This window comes from Hydra vulgaris, chromosome 12, assembly GCF_038396675.1.
Source record: "Hydra vulgaris chromosome 12, alternate assembly HydraT2T_AEP".
Taxonomy (NCBI): domain Eukaryota; kingdom Metazoa; phylum Cnidaria; class Hydrozoa; order Anthoathecata; family Hydridae; genus Hydra; species Hydra vulgaris.
In genome coordinates this window covers 68976801-69003617 of record NC_088931.1, presented here as the reverse complement: position 1 = coordinate 69003617, position 26817 = coordinate 68976801, and the positions used below count along the sequence as shown (strand labels likewise).

The 26817-nt window shown below is 25.3% G+C and overlaps 2 protein-coding genes across 5 annotated transcripts in view; both read left to right on the top strand.

Moving 5' to 3' along the window:
- The window catches only part of LOC136088960 (uncharacterized), a 159409-nt gene extending 155755 nt beyond the window's left edge, over positions 1-3654 (top strand). For both annotated transcript variants that reach the window (XM_065814245.1, XM_065814246.1), the window contains exons 9-14: positions 1913-2013; positions 2143-2332; positions 2452-2554; positions 2733-2982; positions 3141-3195; positions 3285-3654. In XM_065814245.1, the coding sequence (XP_065670317.1) occupies positions 1913-2013; positions 2143-2332; positions 2452-2554; positions 2733-2982; positions 3141-3195; positions 3285-3400 (815 nt within the window). In that variant the 3' untranslated portion in view covers positions 3401-3654. The remainder of the gene's footprint in view (positions 1-1912; positions 2014-2142; positions 2333-2451; positions 2555-2732; positions 2983-3140; positions 3196-3284) is intronic.
- The window catches only part of LOC136088961 (receptor-type tyrosine-protein phosphatase alpha-like), a 37384-nt gene continuing 14031 nt past the window's right edge, over positions 3465-26817 (top strand). For all 3 annotated transcript variants that reach the window (XR_010642670.1, XM_065814248.1, XM_065814247.1), the window contains exons 1-5: positions 3465-3612; positions 10915-11039; positions 19372-19411; positions 23913-24030; positions 26706-26791. Coding sequence is in view for 2 of the 3 variants with exons in the window: in XM_065814248.1 (XP_065670320.1) it covers positions 3465-3612; positions 10915-11039; positions 19372-19411; positions 23913-24030; positions 26706-26791 (517 nt within the window). In the remaining variant the exon portion in view is untranslated. The remainder of the gene's footprint in view (positions 3613-10914; positions 11040-19371; positions 19412-23912; positions 24031-26705; positions 26792-26817) is intronic.

Here is a 26817-nt window from a genome sequence, read left to right as displayed (position 1 = left end):
TTGGATTAAGTAATTGTAATATTTCAGGAAACAGTGGATTTTATTTATCAGATGTTACTACAACACCAAATGATGTTAAATTAAAAAGAAAATCAAAATTTAAACAAAAATTATTGGTTTGGGTTGCAATTTCTCCAAAGGGATTGTCAAAGCATTATGTTGCACCTTCTGGTCAAGCTGTCAATGAAAATGTGTACATAGACAAGTGTTTGAGATCATGTTTGCTCCCATTTATAGAGACTGTTCATAAAGATGATGAAATAGTTTTTTGGCCTGACCTTGCATCATCTCACTACTCAAAAAAAGTTCAAGAACTTTTGAGGTCCAAAAATGTCGAATATGTGCCCAGAAGTCAAAATATTGCAAACGTACCAGAATTGCGACCTATTGAAGATTTTTGGAATAAAATCAAGAGAGCAGTATATGCTTATTGTTGGGAAGCTAAAAATTTGATCCAACTGAGGAATCGTATCAACTACTGCTTCAAACATGTCGACATTGAGCGCGTACATCGACTTGGTAAGGAGAGTTTTACAAGAGTTGATACAGTTCACAGACAAGGAATGGAAAATTTTTAATTTTTTGTAATATTACTCTATGAACATTGCTCTTTTTGAAACATTGTTCAAAACTTAAAAAATAAGTCATCTTTCTAAAAATATTTTAGAATTTAATTTGTCCAGATTTTTTGGAATCACATGTTATTGACTCCATAAATGCATTATAATGGCATAATATGTCAAGTTTCTATACAAGATCTTGATTTCAATGGCAGTTAACAATTTGCAGAGAAGTGACTTGGATGGAAGACATAGCATAAATTAGCTGCTTATTCTTTTAATGAAATGTCGTTAGATTACCGAAAACTTATTTCACCTTTCTGCAGTAAATTAATTTGAGAACTTTCCACAATCTAGAAGAAATTTTCCACATGCATATATTTGACATTGTTGTCAATTGTATATCAATTTAAAGCTTTTGTAGAAATTATCAAAATAATTGAAAATGTTTATAAAGATAGGTTTGAAGTCTTTTTTGAACTCTTTTAATTTGTAACTTTTTTTGAAGGTTTCTTTAAATATTTTGTACCAGCAAAGTTAAATACTTTTCTTGCAATTTCCAGCATTATTTTAAGGAGGTCTACCAATCTTGAAATTTAACATGTATTTTTTAATGATATTTTATTCCAAAATCTTAATGCATATGCATTATAGGTGTTCAAAAAAAGTTTGATTTGCTTTGTACTCTAACATCAAAATATTCCCAAAAAAGCCTCAAATAGTGCCCAGGTTTAGTTTGGCTAAACATGACTAATTGGATATAAAATATTGGCTGCACATGACTAATTGGATAAAAGTTTTATTAGTGCTAATAACTTGAGTATTTGTGCACTATGGGTGTTAAATATGCTCAGAAAGAAATTAATGGAACTTTTAAGAAAACAAATACAGAGAATTACAACTGTTTTTTGGAACTTGAGGAATAACTTGTGATGAGCTATCTATTTCCTTCTATAAAAAACTGGTCATTATACCAAATATTATGATACCAGATTTTAGAAAAGTTGTTCACTATACCAGATTTTTAGAAAAGTCTCATTATGTTACATTTTCAGGAAAGTATTTTATCTGAAAATGAAAATGTTTTCTAATCTTCTTTACTTTACAAAGTTAAAACAACTGATGTGTTTATACTTTTATGCAAAATTAAAAATTAAAATTTAGTCAAATAATGCAACTAAACCTTATAGTATAGTTGTGATGTTAATGCAATGTATCACATGCATCAATATAGATCAGTATGACAGCATTTATTTAAAAAAAAATTATAAATTATCTAAATATAGTTCATTAAAATTTATTAGTTATTAAAGAAAATTGATAATTGTTAAATTCAAATTTTTTTAATATAGCTTTAGATGCTCCTGCTGAATTAAGTATAAGTGATGAAAACAAAAAGTTAGTACTAAGTTGGAAGAAACCAGATTCTCCAGTTTCAATTCTAAAATATAAAGTAACTTTTTTTTTAATTACTTCATTTAATAAAAAAATCAAATGTTTACATAATAATTACAGTATGTATTCGATAAAACACAAAAATGTTATATTTTCTTTAGTTATATGAATATTTTTGTCAAATCAGATAAATGTCCAATCATTGAAGCCATACAACAGCTCATTCTTTTTTTTCAATACAACGGAAACAAATAATACAAACATTACCATTGAAGTTGACTTTCATGCAGCCATCTTTAACATATCTGTAGATGCTGTGTATGATGAAGATTATTCTGTTAAAGGAGAAAGTAAACAGCATTATTCCAAACCAATTTGTAGGTTTTTTTTACTTTGTTTACCTTCATACATTTTTAAATGTGTTATTAATTTGTAATATTAAATTATTTTGTTGTTTGTAACAATGTTTTGACTGAAGTTATTTTTTTTATTCTAGCACCTCCAACACCAACTTATGAAGTGTTAAAATACTTTAATAACTACACGGAAGTATTTGAATGTCAGTTTTATAGTGTATCTGATATCAATGGACCTGTCAGGTTTTCCATTTTTCTTTTATGTTCGATGTATAGACTTTTTCCATATTTGTTATATGTTTAATATATTTTTGTTACATTTTTTTATATAGAAACCATAATTTCTATATATAAAAAAAAAACCTAGAAGTTGTAAAAAGTTTGTTGCTATAAATGATGATGATTTTTTTAATATTTATAGTTTTTATGAGATAATAATTGCATATGAGAACATATCTTCACTTAATATGGAAACATTGACTTTAAAAGATCAATCCACTGCTGATTCATTAAATCTTTCCTATTTTTTGGCTGCAAAATTTCCTTCAAATAGCTTTACTTCCAACTCTTTAAAATTTTATGAAGGTTCAGAAACAGTGAATAGTTTGAATGCTAAGCTGCCTACACTTAGAAAATTGTTTCTTTATATTCGTGCTGTCATTAACATGAAGGTTTTTGTTACACTATGTTTTTTTATTAAATTTTTGAACTCATTGTTTTATGTGTTCAATTTTATGTTATGTAGAATTTTGAGTTATTGAGTTTTGTTTGTTTGTGATTTTTGACTTGTTTTGTTTGAAAATATTTTTTTTTATATGATTACTTTTAGGATAATCGTTTTATCAACTCAACATATTATGGTAATCCCATAATGTTGACTCTTGGTATGGTCACATTTTTTTCAACTATTAATAAACAAAGATATTTGGTATAAATATTAGTAATTATTTCTCTTTACTTCTGACATATTTAGATCGCAAAACTCTACTTTTAAATAGTTTAAAATGGAATGCAAATTATGGACATATCATTGAGTTAGTGAAAGGACCTTCAAATACAAAGCAAGTATTGTTTGTAACTTTTATTTAAATAGTTTGCAATATTCATTGGTTTTGTACAGTTGTCCGTTTAAAGGATTTATGAAGTTGTTGCAATGAAAATTAACATGAGTACAATCATTAAAAATGCTACATCTACTTATAAAGACTTTAAAGTTTATGAAACTGCAGATTATAATGAACCTTACATTGCTGCTTTATTTAATGCTTCTATGTATGAAAAATACAGAAATTTTGTTTTAGGTAAGTCTTTTTTTTAAAAAAATAAAAATAAAAAAATAAAAACTTTTTAGGCTAATCAATCTGGGTTTAAAAAAACATTTTGTCACCTTTTTTTTTAACTTTTTTTTTTTATTATTGTAATTGTTTCTGAATTGTTTCATTTGAAAGATTTGAAATGTGTGAAAGATTTTCTGATATTCCATTTGTTTTATAATATCTTAGAAATGTTTGTTTGATTGTGAAAAAGATCAAATATAAGGAACTTTAGAGAGAAAATAAATAAAATAAATGATTATTAGGTGTACGCTAAATGCAAATTGTGATAGTTTACATGGTTCATTATTTATTAAACTACATTATTTTAAACTACATTAAAATTCATTTAAACTAATATAACAAAAATTACTGATGAAATCTAAATTTGGTATTTGAAAAAGATTATATTTCCTTATAATTTATTTTTCAAAACAATCTTGTTCTTAACATAATCTTTTTTTATTACAACTTTTTTTTTTTTATTTTATTCAATGTAATATTTTTAATTGATTATAAACAATTTGTAGAGCGATTTTAGTTATCAAAAAAATATTCATAAACAAAATTTTCAATCATAAATAAATTACATAAAACTTTACATGATAAAGAATTAATAAGGAACAAAAACTTTAAAATTTATTTGTAAAAAGAGTTCTTTTAAACAAAAACACTTCTCCTTTTTTTAAAAGAGAAAAATGAAGTTTTTTAATTGCTTTCATATATTTTAATCTACAATGAAAAGATTTATGTTTTACATAATTAGTTAGCAAGAAAAAAAGTTCTTCTTTAATAAATATTGTGAAACTATTTTACCTTTGTTAAAACTATGTTTTACATTTTACTTTTTACTATTTATTTTACATTCCTTTAAAACTAAATATAAATTTTTAAAATCATATTTAACTTTAAAAAAAAAATATTTAAAATATTCACAGTTGCAGTTAAATGCTATTTTTTTACAACCTAACATTTTCTGAATAAACGTCACATTCACAATATTAAAAGATAATTTAAATATTCCAAAATAAAAAAGTTTTTGCTCAATGTAAAACTGCTGAACATCTCCGCAATTGCCATTTCGTATGTAAAATGAGAGTTGGGTAACGCTTTTTAAAAAGGCCTGATGCCATAGATCAGGGAATGAATAAATTTTCTTCTGAAATTAATATTTTTAACATTTAGGTAACATTTAAAAGTTTTTGAAAAGGTAAAGTAACAAAATTATCAGTAAGACTTTTTTTTGCCATAAAAGTTATAACATACATTCGTATGTACTATTTTAAATATGCATGCATATAATTTTTAAAGTAGTTTTGTTTAAATGGTTTTTTGTTTTATAGTTTTGATAAGTTAAGTATTTTTTCATGTGAGTACTTTGCGGATGGTTCAATTCAAAGTGAATGTAGAGTATGTTTATTTAGAGAATGTAGATGATTTTGTTTTTTAAATGGTTGATGAACAAAATTTACATTGAGAAAATTAATGTTATTTAGGTTGGTTTCAATTACTATTTGGGAAACTGTATTCTAAAATTTCAATTATTTTTTTTCTAAAGTTTCAATTATATTTTTCTGATTTGATCTAATTATGCAGCCACTTTGTTGGGTATTACCACTAATTGATTATTGCTCACTACATAAACAAGAAGTTCCACGTTTGATTCTCACCACGTCTTTGGTGTTAAACTTGCTTTAATACATACATTGACTAAAGTTTTAGGTTCAGAAAGGTATTATCTATTTAGTATGAACTTGTGTAGCAGCAAATGGTTGAGGTTACAAAGTGGCAAATGGAGCTTTGGTATTTTGAGTTGCTCTAGTTTTAATGAAGTAGGTTTTTTTGATATTTTAACAGGTCCAATCAACCAACACACTGAGGCACTAAAGAACTGCATGATTCTATCAGTAGACATTCTGATTGATCAAAACAAATAGTATTAGTTTTAACAAGATATGGCACCTTCTCAAAAAGCTTTTACAGTCAAAACATGGTAGTAAGTAAACAAAGTAGATTTATTGCTCTGGCCAGATAACTAAAAAATATACAAAAAAAAAGATATATATTCCTTTTATAAATAGTTAATCAACAATCTCATAAACAAAAAAATAGGCAAACAAATAATAAAAAGAAGGAAAGGAAGAAAAGTAAATAATCGGTTTTAAATAAACAATTAAATGATGAAAAAAATGCTAAAATTGAAATTAATAATTAAGTATATACAAGTTTGTTATTAATAGGAGACTTTAATTATCGTAAAATTACATGGTCAAACAGTTTAGTTAAAGGAAAGCAAGATGAAGGAAGCGAATTCCAAAGAACTGATGTTCAAGGAATAAAACTAGAGGAATAAGAGATTTTGGAGTACTTAGGAACAGTCACAGAATAAGGATGAGTCTTAATTGAATGACGAGTAACACGAGAATGAATTTTATTAGATGGCACAAGAGATGCTAGCTCTTTAGAGCAGTGACCATTTTGCTTGTACTGTAAATAAATCTTGATTGTATTAACACAATAGTGATGCAATATTCTTTAACGATAGTATTACGACTGTAAGTACTTTAGACAATATTTACTGATAAACCTAATAACATATTTAAATTAATGCATTTACATCCACTTGGCAGCACTAAACAAGGACATTCTGTATTCATATGGAAATTAGCTATCAACAATGAATCGACTAAATGCAAAAATAAAGCATCAAATAAATATTTTTTCATAATAAAACTATTCTAAAATAAGTAAAGTGTTTATACCACAATAAACTAGAACTCATAATCCCAATAGATCTCCCTCATTAGAAGGGGGATCACACAAGGAATTTAAGATTTTATTTGTATCAAAAGGTCACTATGATTAAATTTATATTTAAAGAACAATAGACAGGCAAATGCAAAATAAAATACAAAACAGCATGCAAAGACTTAATAAGTAAAGTACTACAAGCAAAACGCTTATTTGAAAAGAATCTTGTAAGAAAATCAACCCACAATCCAAAACTACTATTCAAATATGTTAACAGCAAACATAAATTTAAGAATACCATCAAGCTTTAACATTCGATAATAAACTAATTAAAGAACCTAACCAAATAGTTAACATTATGATCACTTCAAATCAGTCTTTACCAGAGAGGATACCAATAGTTTACTGATTCTAAAAAATTACTTTTTGTTCTACCCATGTGAGGCAAAAATAGATAATATAATAACTGTGAAATTAATAAAAGAAAAACTTTTTCTGTTAAATGAATATAAATCTCCAAGACCAGATATGGTAAAATCAATAGTACTAAAATGATGTGCATCTTCCTTTGCTTTACAGCTTGCTATAATTTTTGAAAAATCGCTCAAAACTGGAAGAAACCAATTAAATAGAAATTGGCAGACATAACCAATATATAAAAAGAAAACAGGCTAATTGCTAGCAACTACATATAGAACAACTACAAGTGGTATTCCCACCAACAATGATTCCAAGAATGAGTAATTTCTTTACTCATTACATATATCAACGATTTACCGGAGGTTTTAGAACACTCTGAGCTCTTTGCAGATGACACTAAGTTAATCAGGAAAGTAGCTATCTCTGAGAATGGTCAATTGCTTCAGAATTATTAATTAACCAAGCCCCCAAATGGTCTGAGGTCTGGCAATTACAATTTAAGAAGGGAAAATGTCATATTTTGCACTTTGGAAAAAATAACCTTCGCTGTATAAACTTAATAAACTAGGTGACAATAATAGCAGTCTCTGATACTGAAAAAGATCTTGGAATTACAATGTCATCAAATCTCAAATGGAAAAGTCAGATAACCAGTTGTACATCAAAAGCTTATTCATTGCTTGGAGTGTTGAAAAATATTTCATTACATCAACAAAAAAATGTTTAATATACTGTATGTAAGATTTATAAGATCCCATCTTGAATTTGGGATACAAGCATGGTGCTTATACCTTAAAAGTGATATTAATGCATTTGAAAAAGTTCAACGTTATGCCACTAAATGGATATCCCAGCTTTGAAAACATAGTTATGAAACAAAATTTGAAATACTTGGCTTAAGCACACTTGAAGAAAAAATAAAATAGGCTACTTAGTTCAAATGTAAAAATATTTGAAAATATATATATAGAACTAGATAGTAATATTTTTGTCTTGTATCATCCCAACACAAAGGGCCATAATTTCAAAATCAGAAGAGAAGTTGTTAAAAACTGTAATCAATTACTATCTGATTTTATCATCAAAAGTGAAAGCTTGAACTTATTCAAAACTCGCATTGATAAATATCTAGCACAATATGATTTGTAATCTGAAATTTATTTACCTAGAAAAACTAAACAATGTATATGTTGTCAAAGTGAAATTAATTACTGTTAATTTCACTCATAGTTTTCAAACTACTACAGCTTTCTATTATACTAACAGGAAGAAATATATTATACTAATAAGGAAGAAAATTGTAAACAAAAAATAACTTATTCTTAACTAATTTATATTGTAATAACTAGTTATTATATTATAGTCTACAAACTGCAAATGTAAAGATATTCTTGTTATATAAAACTATAAAATCAAGTTCTAAATTCATCTTAAGATTTGTTCACACTTTTATAAAGATGATCTTTGTAGTCTCATAAGATTACTTATCATTCTCCTTATATAGTGTTTAGAGTTTCAGAGTCTAAAGAATATATTAATGATTTCAATATAACTGATATAAATATAAATGGCTATAATATTGAACAATGCTCTACTGAGCTAAAAAAGGTGGTGCTCTTATATGCTTGCAATCTAACCTAAATTTAAATGTTCGTGTGTCATCAAAGTATGCTATAAAAAATTTTATAGTATATTCTGATGACACCTACTTACTCATATTAAACATATCATTAAAAACAATCAAAAAACTTATTAGTTGTGATTTATCCAAACTATTTTTTTTTATTAGATTGGATAAATCATATTTAATATGTAATTAACATAATTAATAAATACTTTAATACTCTTGACACCAACAAAACAATCATTTTTAAATCAAATCTAAAATCTGTAAACAACTAAACTTCAGGCTGGTCAAACAATTTTTCTATAATTTTTTTAAAAATATTTTCAAATTAAAATATACTCAAATTTTTTTCTCTTATCTTAAAAATTTTGCTGCCAAAATTTGTCATTATGTCAACCATGAAATCCTACTCAATATATACTATGCAATTTTGAATAATATCTTAGATATGCTTGCGAGGTTTGAGGACAACCTTGATCCCATTTTTTTTAAGAATTTCTAACCTGCAAAACAAGACTTTAAAAATAATTTACTTTCAACAATATCATTAAAATTCTGACATCCTTTACTTTCTAACCAAAATACTTAAATTATGTGATCATGTTTATCAATTAAGTTGTCTATTTGTCTGATATTTTAAATAAGTAAACCTACCTCCCTCATTCCCTTGTTATTTTTTAGTAACCTTTAAGTTATCTATTTCAAATTATTGTTTGGTAAAGAGCATAAAACCATCATAAACCATTAAAATCTTTGATAATTTATCTCTTTTATCTAAAATAACTAAACTCTATTATACAATTTAAAAACATTTTGTCTAATTGCTTAAGAGATATTGTTTGTAGTTATTATTTTTATATATATCTTTAACTAGAACACAAGAGTGTCCTCAAAATCTTTAGGCTTTGAGGACACTATTGTATTCTAGTGAAAGAAAAGACAGTCCTACCAAGGAATGCAAGAAAATATAGCAGAGAAGTTTTCTTATAATAGAGAAAAGTAACAGAAATTTAAAAAATAAATTTGACAGTTGAGTCCTTATGCTTTAGATTATGTTTCTCTCAGAGCACCGGCTGCCATTTATCATGATAGGTGAATGACAAAAACTTTTTTGAATAAACAAATGTAAACTTATACTAAAATTAAAAAATAAACAAACCACAAACTGATAAGTGAAATAAAAATTAAAAAAAATACAAAACTAAACTATAAAAATTGAAGTCTTAAATTGATCCCCAAGTGCCAAGCCAAAAAAAGTAAGTTTCATGTTATTTATTGAAATATTAGTGAAAAACTTTATAGTTTTTAACACCTTCTTTTGTTGTTGAAGGTAAATTCTGGCTATTTGATTTAAAAAAAAATTACTGGTCTGATTAATGCTCTATTTTAGTTAACAAATGACATTTACTAAGCATTTTTGAAGTAATTGCTCAGTTTTATGTAAATAAAAATTTTAGCCAAATTGCTCAAATTTTTATTCATGTAAAGCTAAACAATTTAATTTTCAAGTTGTCTGTTAAACATTATCATGCTTTATAAAGTTCATCTTTTCTCTTCCAGTAATTTCCAACTTTAATAGTGGTTGCTTGCAGCCTAGTTGGAAGTAATTAATAGAAAAAAATTAAAAGTTTGACACTTTGATATTTTTCAATGTCTACTTAGCAAAAATAAAAATAATCTGTTAAAAGGATTTGAACAAATATTTAACGCTGAACCAACAGTCACAGCTTCAAAGATACGATTATCAATCATCTTCAAAGAAATTATTAACTTTAATCAAATATCAAAGAAATTATTAACTTTAAACTATTAATTGACTTCTAAATTAAATCAGTTACTAGGTTTGAGCTATTAATTTAGATAAAAATGTTTTTTATTTTACTGGTTTATTATTTTTTAAGATTTTGTTTGCCTTTTCATTTATGGTTTGTTTATTTTTAATTTTTTCTTCAGCTAGGTTTTTTCAGCGCATTTTTAAAACACGCTAATTATCAAAACATGTCATACTTTGGTTAAGTTGTCAAAACAAAATACAGTGTGCATGGTCATATATATTCATATATATATATACGTATATGTATGTGTATATATATATATATATTCCATCCATCATCCAATAATACTCAATATATATTAAAAAAGATTAAACATTTTCTTAAATTTAGTTTCTATTCCTATTCCTATACAAGCACTACTTACCTCACAACCACTATATATCAGAAGTAATGTAGCAGTAAAAATAAATCTTGTTATCGCCTTTTTTTTGAAGTTACACAATCAGAAGTAGCAATAAAATTCAAAATAAATTTTGTTATTGTTTTTTATATATATATATAATTTTGAGGTAAAACAGAAAATTAATTATGAAAGAATGTTGTTCTTATTTGTAATCATTTTGAATAATATCAAATTGTTTCAATTTTAGAAATATTAGTCTTGTATATAATATTTTTGAGAATTTTTGAGATAAATAACATAATCATTTTTTTTAGGCAACAATGAAGTGTTTTCAACCAATAGTTCAACCAAAGAGTTTCAAGATAATCAAACATATAAAAACGGTAAACTGGTTGCTGGTCAAACATACACCTTGTTTCAAAGAATTATCCTTGATGATGTAATTTTTAATTATTTTTATTATGGTATTTATTGATATTTAAATACTTTCAACTAAAATATATTTAGAGCTTTCACATCATAAAAGTAATAATACAGAGTGAACAAAATAATAAATATATAAAAATGATATATATTATGTTATATTTATAAAAGAAATAACAGAATAAATGGTGTTATTTTGTGTTGATATGATGTTATTAATCTCTTTTTTCTACATTTATTTAATTAGTAGCAAAAATGCGGCAAATTGCTGTTATTTTTAATACCATTATTATATATACAATTAGATCTAATAGTTTTATTTTGAAAATTTGGCATTATATTGAAAATTAAATTAAAAAAAATTGAAAAAAATGAAAATTAAAAAAAATTTTAATTATAGCTTTTTAATTAGTTAAAGTTTAAAATAAAATCTAAATAAAAGCTAACACTAATTACAAATTATTAATGATTTTGTGGTGCAATTAAATAAAGTTTATAATTAGTTTCATTTAAATGCAGTTATTACTAGTAATGTTTAAAACATTAAAAAAACATAATCCGTGAAATAAAATCAATAAAACATAGTTGTAAAAAAAAACAATACAAATATATATCTTGTAAAAATAGTTTCCAATAATAACCAAAAATCTCCTATCTAATAACTAAAGGAAATTGCAATGTTGAACCAAGGCTTAGGTATCTTGTTTTATAAATGTGTGAATAATGTCACAAACACAAAACACAAAAAGATTGTTAAAAAAATTGAACGTATGATCCTAGATATAAAAGCATAGTTGAGGACATTGACATAAAAGAGGACCTAGACATAAAAGCATAAATGAGGTTACAATGATGAGCTCATTCTTTAGACATGAGAGAAGCAACAGCCATACAATAAGCATAGTTGAAAATGAGGTTACAATTGTGGCCTTGATGAGCTCATACTTTATACATGAGAGAAGCAACAGCCATACAATAAGACTATCCACTTGATTTTGTTATAAAGAAAAGAAAAATGTATTTACTATTAGAATAAACATTTATATTAGTTCTAACAAATTAGTTTTAAAAAGTTTATAAAAGCTGTAGATTTAAATTTTTTTACTTCAGCCACCATTAAAGGAAAATGTTTTTTTTTTTAAACAAGTTTAAAAAAGGATCTTTCAGAAGATAATAAATGCAACTTCAGTATTTAATTAATGTTTTAAAAATTGGCTTGCTTTTAATAATGGCCATATATTCACATTGGCATTGCTTTCTATAATTGTTATTTCTAGACTAATTAAGTATTTCATTTGATTTTTTTTGTTTGAATGTTTGTTTATTTGTAAATGCAATATCTGAGAAGATAATTTTTGTTAATTTTGCTGAAAAGTATATTTTACTTATCTCAGTTTTTAGTGGTTTTTTGTCTTTCTAACATTCTTTTTTTTCTTTTCCATCTCTCTCACTCTCTCTCTTTGTCTCTCTCTCTCTCTCTCTCTCTCTCTCTCTCTCTCTCTCTCTATATATATATATATATATATATATATATATATATATATATATATATACATATATATACATATATATGTATATATATATATGCAGATACACATATATATATATATATATATATATATATATATATATATATATATATTATATATATATATATATATATATATATATATATATATATATATATATATATATAGAACTCTTATATGTTGTCAGAAAGTTTTTTCCGTATTTTGTTGACAAAAAGTAAAAATTAAAATGCAAGACCGGAATTTTTTTTTTGTCAATTGATAGACTGCCTGCCCCAACCAAACCCTCAGTCGATGTAGCAGCACTCTCTTGTGAGTCAGGCTAAAAGATAGTAGATGTAGCAGCACTCCGTTGCGAGTGAGGCTATTTGTCAGTCAATGTAGCAGCACTTTGTTGCGAGTCAGGCTATAAGATAGTCGATGTAGCAACACTTTTATGGCATGATTTACAGTAAAAAAAATAAAAATAAAAACATTTTATTAAAAAAAATAAAAATAAAAACATTGTTTATATTGTTAAAAGCATTCAGAATGTTTTAAAAAGATTCAGAATGTTTTTAAAAGCATTCTGGTCAATTAAATTTGCGTTTTTGCAGTTTTCTTAAAAAACGTTTAATTTGTAATTAAATTAATGGTTTTTACTTTCTGACAACACGCAAATGCTGGACGAAAGTCAAAATTAATTAAAAGTAATTAAAAGTGACGTATTTGTTGGCATAAGAATCATTTTTTTCCTTCCGTACTCCCAAATGCAACAAACTATAGAACTATATATATTTATATATATATATTAATGACAGTTTACCCATTTCAATGGGTAAACTGTCTGAGATCAAAATAAGGAGGCTACTTGTGGTTGTAACCCTCTCCCAACTCTATAACTCCGAAACACGAACCTTGGCAAACAAGGCTGCTGCATGGAGAAACAAGTTGAGCGCAGTACTACCAGGGACATGGTGGGAATCAAACTAGGAACTTAGTTCCTAGGAGATTATTGTGAAATTACAGAAAAAAATCAGACTATTAGGTGAAAATTAACAAATATGGAGCTGTTTCACATGCCTTGAATTTCATGAAATTCAAGTTGTATTTAGCTAAAAACAGGCAGGTTTTTATTCAGAGTTATAAAATCTCCAGCAGATCAATTGAATGGCTGACTACATTTCTCTCCAGGACATCAGGGTTTTTGACCAGCGACTTTTCTGGTTCTGCAATTTTTAAAGTAAAATTTAATTTCATAAGTTTTGATATTTTAGTCTTATTATTTAAGATTAATTTATTTCATAAAGTAACAAATTGTTTAAAAACAATGGTTTAAAATCAGATGTAAAGTACAAAGAAAAAAACTCTAAACCAATTTTTTTTTCCAATGACAGACTTTTCTTAAAATCAGTAGAAATATAATAAAAATGAAATCAATAAAAATAGCACTTTGATTTTATCTTGTCAAAATTAAATGTAATAAGTTTTTAGCAGTGTCATTTTAAACCTTATTTTATCTACATTGCATTATTGTTAATTAAAATTTTTAAGATCGACGAGACTATTGGCAGATGTATAATGAGATGCAGAGGTGTAATTCAAATTATGGTAAAACCATGGAGGTATTTGGTGCTGGTGTTAGCATCTTTTGACCGAGATTACAATATAAAAATTGTAAAAAGTTCTGTACTCAAAAACAAAGGGAGGTCCAAAAAGATGTAAAAACGAATAGAAATAAAGCTAAAATCCTTCTGAATGCAGTTTTTTGTTGATAAAGACCAGCCACTAGGTCCTGAGTTGTATATTTCACCAGATTACTGGTTAATTTTTGATATTCTAAATAATAGTTTGAAAAATGCCAACGGATGAGACTCCATCAGACTTTTTGGATACAATGAGTTCCAAAACTTTAATAATTTTTCAAAGTTGCTAATTCATCAGAACTCACAGCAAAATTATATTAGTCTTTATTAGATTCTAAACTAAAAGACAGAAAACCTTGTAATAAAGATTAATTATTTTTGACACTTTTAAAAGGTCGGAATTCACTTGCTTGTTAACAAAACTAGTTGAAAGCATGCCCCACAGATACCAAGCAGTTATTGATGCAAAAGGTTATGCGACCAAGTAATAAAAATGAATATTGTACTTAAAACTGATTGAATTTCTATTTAGTTGTATCGAGGGAAAATGTAATTGCATTAAGCATTCCATATTAAACAACATAGATGTAAAAAATTAGAAAACATTTTTTTTTAAAAAGTTGAATTTTCCTATTTTAGTTGATTTTTACTAATTCCATAGTTTTGTTATAAGTCTAACTGTTTTATTGACTTTTTTTTTATTTTTAATGACAAATATTGTGTAATAGAAGTTTTTATTTGACATATTTTAAATAAAGTTAAAAATATTTGAGAGAAATTAATTTTTTTTTTGCTTTTTTCAAATAAATCATGCTGCCCATTTTTTATTGAGGACACTGTATTTCTTGTTTTAAGAAAAATATTTAGTGAAAATTTATATTTATATAAATATTTATTGTACATTTGCAACATTTAAACGCTGAATTCTGAAGCAAGTTTGCTTCAGAAACAAGAGATCTGTGGCAGTGACAGATCCAACATTTTTTGGTGTTTGAGGTAGCTAACATGGAGCAAAATCCAAACATTTGTATGTTTATACTTTTGTCAAATAATCTTTTTTAAAAAGTTGCAATGATTGGAGACTGGGAACAAAAATGCCCTAAAATTTTATCCCCCTGCCCCAAACCTGAGAACAACATGAAATAATTTTTTTGCTTTTCTTAACTAAACTTATATTCATCGATAAATTTCAAATATTATTTTACAATACTTCTAATTTATCAATAAGCGTTCAAAAATAATGATCATGAAAAATTTGTAACCCCTTAACTTGAGGGGGGTTTAAACTTTATATGGTCATATTTTATGAACGCTGAGAGATAATACTATGAAACTTAAAATTTATTGATGAATATAAACTTAGTTAAAAAATGGCTTAAAATTATTTTACAAACTGTTGCTCTCAAGTTTGGGGCAGAATAGATGAATTTTTAGGGCTTTTTTTGTTCCCAGCCTCCAATCATTGCAATATTTTGTAAAGCATCATTCTTTGACATAAGTATTAACATACAAATGTTTGGGATTTGCTCCATGTCTATTAGGTCAAACATTAAAAAATGCTGGATCCTTCACTATTCTTTGGATTGATGCCTACTCCAGGCTTTTTCTCAACATGAAACAAGCGTAAACTTTCAAGTTATATACTATTCTGTGATGCGGCTATTAGGTCTTTTTGGAGCACCTCAAATAACCGCAAAAAAAATGTGTATATTTTTGAATTACATTGATACATTTTGATCTAGTTTAGTTTACAATGAAAAATCGAAAGTCCTTTACCCAATCTTTTGAGGAAACAATTTTGGAAAGTATTTATTAAGTATAAAGTAACAGTATTTTTTTAGAAAAACATCATTTGACACAAAAATGAGGTAAAAATTATAAAGTTTGTCGTAAAACAAAAAATCACTTTACCATAGCAAGTGATAATTTATCTATTGTAATCAGTGAAAGATAGGTACTACATATTTCTTAAATTAATAAGAACAGTGTTTTTTTTTTGGTACAGGAACAAATTAAGAAAATATCATTCAACAAATTAACTGGATTTGAGACCAGAATCTATTTGCACCAATGCTTGGAAATTGTTCTAAATTTAGTCAAAAATTGTAAAGTGTAACTTTGAACAATTGGCGCAAATACTTCTATCAAGAAAAAATTGAAAATTAAAAAATTTTCCAATAAATATGACTGCTACACCACTCATTAGTCACTCCACATAAAAATTGGTTGTCAAAAAAAAATTATAGGATTGGCTAATATATATATATATACACACAGACAGATATGAAATTTTCTCTCTTTGTCTCTCTCTCTCTCTCTCTCTCTCTCTCTCTCTCTCTCTCTCTCTCTCTCTCTCTCTCTCTCTATATCTATCTCTCTCTATATATCTATATATATATATATATATATATATATATATATATATATATATATTAGTAGAAAATCACTTAACAAAATTTTTTTTCCATTTTACACTGTGTTTTATCAACAAAGATTTCTGATGAATCTTTGTTGATGAAATTTTGTTAAGTGATTTTCTACTAATATATAATTGCTCTGTTTTTTTAAGAACATTGAGCACTCTATTGTGTAGAACACTTTTTAAAGTTGTTTAAATATATATATATATACATATATATATATATATATATATATATATATATTTACATACATACATACATATATATATATATATATATATATATATATATATACACATACATATATATATACATATGTATATATATATACACATACATATGTATATATACATATGTATATATATATATATATATATATATATATATATATATATATATATATATATATATATATATATACTTAAATATCTATATATATATATATAATTTATATATATATATATATACATATACATACATATACATGTATGTATGTGTGTACATATATGTGTATGTGTATGTATATGTATGTGTATATATATATTAATATATATATATATATATATATATATATATATATATATATATATATATATATATATATATACACACATACATATATATACACATACATATGAACACACATACGTACGGCGGTGGCCAAAAATTAAAGACCACTCATTTTTTTTTCAAAATTTATTTTTAACCTTTGTATAATTTTATTTTGGAAAAAGGTATCAAAAAAAGAAAAACATTTTTAGAAAGAATTTTTATTGTATTTTATATTTATTATACAAGAATTTATAATTTTTTTACAAAATAATGTTAAAAAATTAAAAAACTGACTAGTAAAAAATATAAATGGGAAAAAAAATTGGACAAAATTTTAAGACCAGTTTCAAAAATATTTCAAAAAACAATAAAAAAATAATTTAGAAATGTGTTGTTCCTCCATTTGTTTTCAAGCACTCTTATACTCGTTCTGGCATTGAATTCATTGAAGTTTTGATTACTTCATCAGGCACATTTTTCAAATGATGAGAGATAGAAGATTTCAAATCTTCCAAATTGTAAAGTTGTTCTTTACCAAGCTTGTGAATAAGCCACGACCATAAATTCTCTATTGGATTCAAGTCTGGACTATTGGCAGGCCATGGAAGCACTTGAATTTTATTAGAATTGAACCAATCGCTAACAACATGCGCTTTATGACACGGCGCATTATCTTGCTGGAAAATAAATCCATCTTGCAACTGCCATAAATCAATGCTAGGAATAAGCGAGTTTTCCGAAATTTCGATGTACCTTTCTTTGTTGAGTCTACCATCGAATAAATGAAAAACGCCGACTCCACAGGCACTCATACAGGCCCAAATGCCTATTGAACCACTGCCTTATTTTGTTCGTTTCAAAATGCATGATTCATCGAACCGTTTGCTTGGAAGTCTACGCAACATTACGCGACCTTTTCTGTTGTCTACCTCAACATTGATTTCATCACTAAAGACCACACGGCTCCACTGATCTGTTGACCAATTTTTATGTAGTTTGCACCACTCTTTCTTGGCAAATTTTTGTTTTTTATTTAAGCATGGTTTTTTTGCAGCAGCACGCCATAAATAATTTAAATTATGGAGGACCCTTCGCACAGTTCTAGGGCTTGCTTTCAGACCATTTGACAGTGTCCATTTCGTAGACAAGTCTGTAGATGATGCTTGTCTGTTTTCTTTCATTAATCTCACTAACGAGCGAACATCACGGTCATTTGAAATTTTATTGCGTCCAGTCCTATGACGATCATTAATTGACTGGGTCTCTTTGCATCGCTGAATTATGTTAATAATGCAAGAGTGAGTCCTTCCGAGCTTTTCTGCTATTTGTCTGATGCTATAGCCTTCTTCTTTTAATACAAGAGCCGCGTATCTGTCTTTTTCTTCGATCTTTGCACGCATTTTTGCAATATTTTTATATCCTTATTGCAATTCAAAAAATAAATGTTCATTTGATATCGAAACTCAGGTTTCGACATTTTATTTTATAGCCAACGTAATAACCAATTAAGACAGTTAAAAAAAATAATGGATTATTATTTTTAATAAGTGCAAATTAAAGATTTGAAAGTGGTCATTAAATTTTGTCCAATTTATTTAAAGAAGATTTATAAGTACTCATCAGTTTTTTAATAAGTTAAATGTTATTTAATTAGAATTAGATTTAAAAAATTATACCACTTTAATCTGTATGTTTTAATTAACAAGATATTAAAAAAAAAAATTTAATATGTCAATTAGAATCTTCTTAATTTTATTTTAAAGATTAAGAAAGCAACTAAAAAATGAGTGGTCTTTAAATTTTGGCCACCGCTGTATGTATACACATGTATATACACACATATATATACATATATATATATATATATATATATATATATATATATATATATATATATATATATATATATATATATATATATATATATATATATATATATATATATGTATATATACACGGACACACACACGCGCATATATATACACATACATACATATATATATATATATATATATATATATATATATATATATATATATATATATATATTTATATTTATATATATATATATATATCAAAATTTATTTAAAAATAGTTATATGCTGCCTTTTTTTATTGAGATCAACTGTTTGTGTAAGTTTTGTTAAAAATGTTAATGAGTGTGTCAATTCAGAATTTTTAATTTTTTGTTAATTAGCTAGTCTTTATTAATTGTATTTTAGGATCAAATACTCACTAGTCCATGGTTTCCTGAGTTTACTGGTAATTTTCAAAAGATTTTTTTTTGAGTTTATTAGACAACTGTATATTTTTACAGTATTTCTTTACAGTGATTAATACCAAATGTGTACTAAGTATAAATTTTTTTGTTGTTATTTTAGACTGTATATGCACAGGATAAATATGATAATAACAGTTATTTATACATGTTCTTAAACTAATAAGAACTTTCAAATGAGTTATGATTGCTGGTTATCTTAAAGTATATTAAGTTAATATTTAAAATATAATAATTAAAATAAACAAAATTTAGACCATAATAATTAAACTTCTAAATAAACTCTAAATAAAAAATGTTAAATTAATAATGTCACATAAAACACTAAAATTTAAAATAAAATTTACCAAAACAAAACAAATTTAAAACTAAAGCTGAAATTAGTTACACTACGTTGTTATTTGTTTTAATTTAAATTTTTGAAAAAATTTATGGGATTAAAATTAATGATGATCCTTACCTCACAAACTAGTTTCACTTTAATACAAATGGTTAGGTGTTGATTTTAGAATGATCTGTATTTAAAAAACAGATAGTTTGTTATGAGTATTATGATTGATATGACGATATGATAGTTTGTTATGAATGTTATCAATTTTATTAATGCGCCATGAAACAAAAATGCATCTTTAGCTTTTTTTTAAAAAATGCACATTATTAATAGGAAAACATTTGTTAAGTCTCTTATTAATGAATAACAAATGAATCAAGTAAATGCATATAAATAAAAATTAATAAGCTGTAAAAATAATAATGAGCAAAAAAATATTTAAAAAATATATATATTTTTTTTGAATCTTGTTTTCCTGGCTATGAATTGACTTTGTATCGATGGATTTATATCATGCTACTCTCCACAGTAAGTTTGATTAAACTAGGGTTGTCAAACGCATGGCACGCAGGCCATGAATTAGACTTGGAATCCAAGTTTAAATATAATAAAACATGCACCTAAAATCTTATTTATGTTTTTATTTTGAATAGCAGCCATATATCATGACTTCTGGAGAATCTTTAATAGTATCAATAATAAGGGCAAACCTGTTATTCCACCTCTCTTGTATGGTTCAGACTTAATCACCTCATCTAAAGACAAAGCTGTTTCCTAAGAACTTTTCATCAATATCATCTCTTGATTCCACTAGTTATGTTTTACCTGATATAGCCCTCAAACAGGTTGATCCATTGCTTGATATTCGTATCATTCCAGCTTCTGTATCTAAAGTGATTTCCTGCTTAGACACTTCTACAGCTTGTGATCCGGACAACATACCTGTTATAGTCTTGCAGATGTGTTCTACGGAGCTGTTGTCTATACTTTCAAAACTATTTAACAAGTGCTTATAAGAGTCTTGTTTTCAGCCTGCTGGAAAGGGAAATCTGTTATCCCTATTTTCAAAAACTCTGGAGAGCGATCTGATTTGTCTAACTACCATCCCATTAGTCTTCTTCCTATAATGAGCAAGGTTTTTGAATCTTTAATTAACAAACACTTAATCTTGAATCTTGAATCTAATAACTTACTTTCTGATCATCAAAATGGATTTTGATCTTCTTGTTCTACAGCTGATTTGCTAACAGTAATAACCGATAGGTTTCATTGTTCATTAGATAAAGGTGGATAAGTTAAGGCTATCGCTCTTGACATTTCTAAAGCTTTTGATAAAGTTTGGCATGCTAGTCTTCTCCATAAGCTTTCTTTTTACAGTGAATAAAGTAACATCAGAAGGATTCAATAAGATTATTGAATCCTTCCTTTCCAATTGTAGTATAAAAGTTGTCCTCGATGGACAGCACTCTTCTTCATATCCTGTAACTTCAGGGGTTCCTCAAGGTTCAATCCTTGGCCCTATACTCTTTTTAATTTACATAAAGGATCTTCTAGATATTCTTACATCCAAGGTAGCACTGTTCACTGATGATACTATGATTTATTCTTGTCATGATAAGAAGCCAACAGTCTCTGATTGCTTGGAGGGGGCATTTGAACCTGAAAAGGATCTCACTTCTGCTACAGCATGGGGCTCACAGTGGCTGGTGAACTTTAATTCAGATAAAACTCCTTTTTTTTTTAGCCAAGTGTTATTGCAATAAACTAGATCTTCCTATATTTATGTAGTTTAATGCACTTAATAAGTCATCTACCATTCGTCTTCTAGGATCAATTCTGACTTGATCTTTCTTGAAAACCATATATCAAATCAGTTGCAAAATTAGCATCTGCTGAGGTTGCATCTCTTTATCAAGCTTGACACTTTCTTACTCTAAATTCTATTCTCTATCTCAATAAATCTCAAATCCAGCTTTGTGTGGAATACTGTTGCCAAATCAGGGGCGGAGCTCCTAATGATGTCCTTTCTCTTTTAGACAAGGTGCAAAAACGCATTGTAAACATAGTTGGACCTGTTCTTGCAACTAACCTCCAGCCATTATCACATTGTCATAATGTTCCTTCTCTTTCTCTTTTCTACAAATACTATAATGGGCACTGCTCTGCTTTTCTACAAATACTATAGTGGGCACTGTTCACCAACTCTAATAGTGGTTTCTTACAGCATTGTTGGAAGCAAAGATGAAGAAAAAAGTATATATATAAAATTTTTCAAAAAATTTTATATTTTTATATGTTGTGCTAAGCTTTTTATTATTTTTTTTTCCAGCTGTTTTTGTTGTCTTCACTTCTTCAACAATGAGGATTTTTTTTTCAGTAATGGAAAATTGTTTGTCAACATCTAAAAGTTTTGTAATGATGTCAACAATAGGGTTGTTTACCAAAATAAAAGACTTGAAACAATTTCCCAACTTTATCTACAGTATTTCAAATGCTATTACTGAATTTACATAGGAAAAAATTCACCTTCTATTAGGCGCAATACAAAAAAATAAAAAAATTTAAGTTCCGTAATATAGACTTGCAAAAAGAAACTTGCAAAATGATTCATTTCAAAAGAAGACTTTTTTGCAACAGTCTCTTACAAAAGAAGCATTTTGAAACATGCATTTACAGAAAGTACTCACATTTGTTAAACTTATACAAAACAAAAATAAAATGCTATTATCTTTTGTTTAAATAAAAACAATGTTGTTAAATTATTTTTCAATTATCCATACATTTATCTGCAATATGTTTGTGTGTATATATATATGTGTGTATATATATATGTGTGTATATATATATATATATATATATATATATATATATATATATATATATATATATATATATATATATATATATATATGTATATATATATATGTATATATATATATATGTATATATATATATATATATATATATATATATATATATATATATATATATATATATATGTATATATATATATGTATATATATATATATGTATATATATATATATATATATATATATATATATATATATATATATATATATATATATATATATAAAAATTAGTAAAAACACTTATCTAATTTTTTTATTCAATAGCTTGTTTTTCCATCAGTAGGTTCATCGGAAAGCTTTCTGATGAACCTACTGATGGAGAAATAAGCTGTCAAAAAAAAGATTAGATAAGTGTTTTTGCTACTTTATTATTGCACTGTTCTTTAAGAACATTGAGCACTCTATTTGTAGAATACACAAACATAATTTGTTTATATATATATATATATATATATATATATATATATATATATATATATATATATATATATATATATATGTATATAAATTAGTAGAAAATCACTTAACAAAAATTTTTATTCATTTAACACTGTGTTTCATCAATAAAGACTCATCAGAAAATTTTGTGATGAGTCTTTATTGATGAAACACAGTGTTAAATGAATAAAAAAAATTTTGTGAAGTGATTTTCTACTAATTTATAATTGCACTGTTCTTTTAAGAACATTGAGCACTCTATTTTGTAAAATACATTTTAAAGTTGTTTAAATATATAGATAGATAGATAGATAAATAGATAGATAACAACTTGATAGAAAGATAATATCTCGTAAACAACTCTAGTCTACAAGTATTAATTATTGCTTTAGTTACAAAGCAAAAATTTTAAATTTTTTTATTAAATATTAACTTGAATAAATTCACAAAAAAATTAAAGGAGATGTATGTTTAAGTGCATGTAAAATTGAAAAACTAAGAAAAAATGTTGATTTTATAAAATGTCAATTTTTATAAAACTTGTTAGAAAATAATGCCAAAAAAAATTATATGAAAATTAATTACGAATTAAATGCGAAAGAGTTTATAAGTGGAAAATGGTCAAAAACCTCAATGGTGTGTGTTTCTTTAGTTACGAAACACACGCAGATTTAAGAAGCAAAAGTATGCTTTTTTTTTTTAAAAAACTTGTTGGAAATATTATTCTACAACATTTATATTAAGTTTATAAGCAATCTTTAAATTTCAAATAGAATTTAAACATATTGTAGTTTTAAATAAAATATTGAAAAAAATTTGAGATTTGCAACTATGTTATCTTATAGCTTCTACCATTGATTCGTCTTCCCTAATTGAAAAAATGAAAGCTTCATATGACCCATATCTTTTTGCATTGGTTGCCATACCGATTTTTGTAGTGATTCTGATAGCATTTTTGATTAAGTATTTTACTTTTTTTAATTAATTTGTTATATTATTTAATAATTGACTACACTATTCATATCAATTTTAGTATTTTTTTTAATAATTTTAGTATGATGCCATCATTAGTGACATTTAAAAACTAAAATAAATATTGTTGTTATAGAATGTAATAAAATCAGGTAATTATATATTGATGTATCAACAGAATTAATGAGGATTTCTAACTACAGTGACAAAATAAGTTCTTTTTTTCTATTATTGTTCTTATAGTGATATAAAAAATGATTTCTTTATTTGATGATTATGAAAATAATTTGTTAAACCTATCACTTTGATATATTATCAGAATATATTGTACTGTATTGAACTAAAAAATTTTAATTGAACAAAAAAAGGAAATATAGTTTTGCCTGGTGTGCATAAATTGAGAATCCTGATTAAAAACGATGGATGTAGTATTACATCTATCAAAAAATTATCATAGATTCAAATGTCAATATCAAAATACATTCAATACATCAAAAAAATGTCATACGTCCATAATATATCATATTTGTTTTTAGTAGTATGAAAATAGTATACCAGAAAAGAAAAATATATGTAGCCCACATGTGGCCAAAGTGTGTATAAGTAGGAAAAAAGTGTGAAATGAGTTGATGATCAATATATATATATATATATATATATATATATATATATATATATATATATATATATATATATATATATATATATATATATATATATATATGTATATATATATACACAGACCCGTAGGAACAAAAATTATATTGGGGGGGGGGGGGCAGTGCTGGATTAAAGGGCCCCAAAATTACTTATTTAAAAAATTATAAGGAGTGCAAATGCCCCTGCTACCCCCCTGTTGCTATGGGCCTATATATATATATATATATATATATATATATATATATATATATATATATATATATATATATATATATATATATATATGTATATATATATATATATATATATATATATATATATATATATATATATATATATATATATATATATATATATATTAGGGTGGCTCTTAAAACAACATTTTTGAAAAAGACCTGTTCCTACCCCTTTACTTTGTTCTATATAATACTAAAACACTAGGTTTAAAATTTTTTTGAACAAAAAATTATTTTAGGGGTAGCTCAAGACCCATAAAAATTTGACTGGTCACTAAAATTTTGAAAATAAAAGTTCTTCTAAAGTATGTCAACCTGGTACTCAAAAGAAGCGAAATTATATCAAAACTTCAAAAACAGTAATCACTTTACAAAAAAAAGCATGTTTAAAAAAACTATTTTTTTAAAACTTGAAAATAATGACTTTTTTTATTTTCTGCTTAAAAACAATAGTTTTTATGCATTTATTTAAGAAAAAAGTTGTTTTTTTGTAAATTGATTATTATTTTTAAAGTTTTAATATAATTTCGCTTCTTTTGAGTGCCAGGTTGACATACTTTAGATGAACTTTTATTTTCAAAATTTTAGGGACCAGTCAAATTTTAAAGGGTCTTGAGCTACCCCTAAAATAATTTTTTGTTCAAAAAAATTTTAAACCTAGTGTTTTAGTATTATATAGAACAAAGTAAAGGGGTAGGAACAGGTTTTTTTCAAAAATGTTGTTTTAAGAGCCACCCTAATATATATATATATATATATATATATATATATATATATATATATATATATATATATATATATATATATATATATATATATATATATATATATATATATATATATATATATATATATATATATATATATATATATATATATATATATATTTATAAATATATATATATATATATATTTATAAATATATATATATATATATATATATATATATATATATATATATGCATCCATGCTCAATAAGGCACAAATATGGACCAAATAATGTGTTCAACATTATTACATAAATGAGATATTATGTGTGTAGTTATGTCACATGTGGACCAAATAATATTGAAAAATTATGTTGGATAACAACTCTCAAAAATAAATTTTTGAGAGTTGTTATCCAACATAAATTTTTCCTAAAATTCATAAATATCAATGTTATATTTAAAGAAGAGAAAAACATCCTAATGTATTGTGTTTGCTGCAAGAAAGTAATATTAAAAGCCGGAAAAAGGTTCTAAAATAGTCAACAATGTAAGCAAACTTCCATTGTTATTGATTTTTTTTTCTATTTTGTTTTTACTTGGATTTCATGAAACCTTTTTTAGCTACTGTTCCAAAAGATTGTAAAAATTCAAAGAGTTTGAAGGCTATTATATAATAAAAAAAGTGTCATATTACATTATACCATATGCCTTACATGGATCGCATTGATTTCATCACAAAAAGGAGAGTGGTATATATATGGTCTAAGGGCAACTGACATATATGGCCCACATTAAAATTTCTTGTCTGGTATAATCATAATAGTGAAAGTTACCTGGTCAAAGTATAAACAAAAAGTAGTTGTTAAAATTTTTTGACTCAATTTATGGTTGAATTTATAGTTGAATATATTTATATCCAGCAATATCTATTAAATATTTATTTTATCATTTATTTTATTATTTATTTCATTCATCATTTATTTTATTATTTATTTCATTATTCATCATTTATTTTATTATTTTATTAAATATTTCACTATTAAAACATTAAATGTTTTAGAAGAAGAAAAAAAGTTGATGAAGATAGTTTGGCAATGTCTAAAGAAATGGATAATATAAGTAATCAAAAATCATTTCAAAATCAAGGTAAGATTTATAAGGTAAAGCTTATA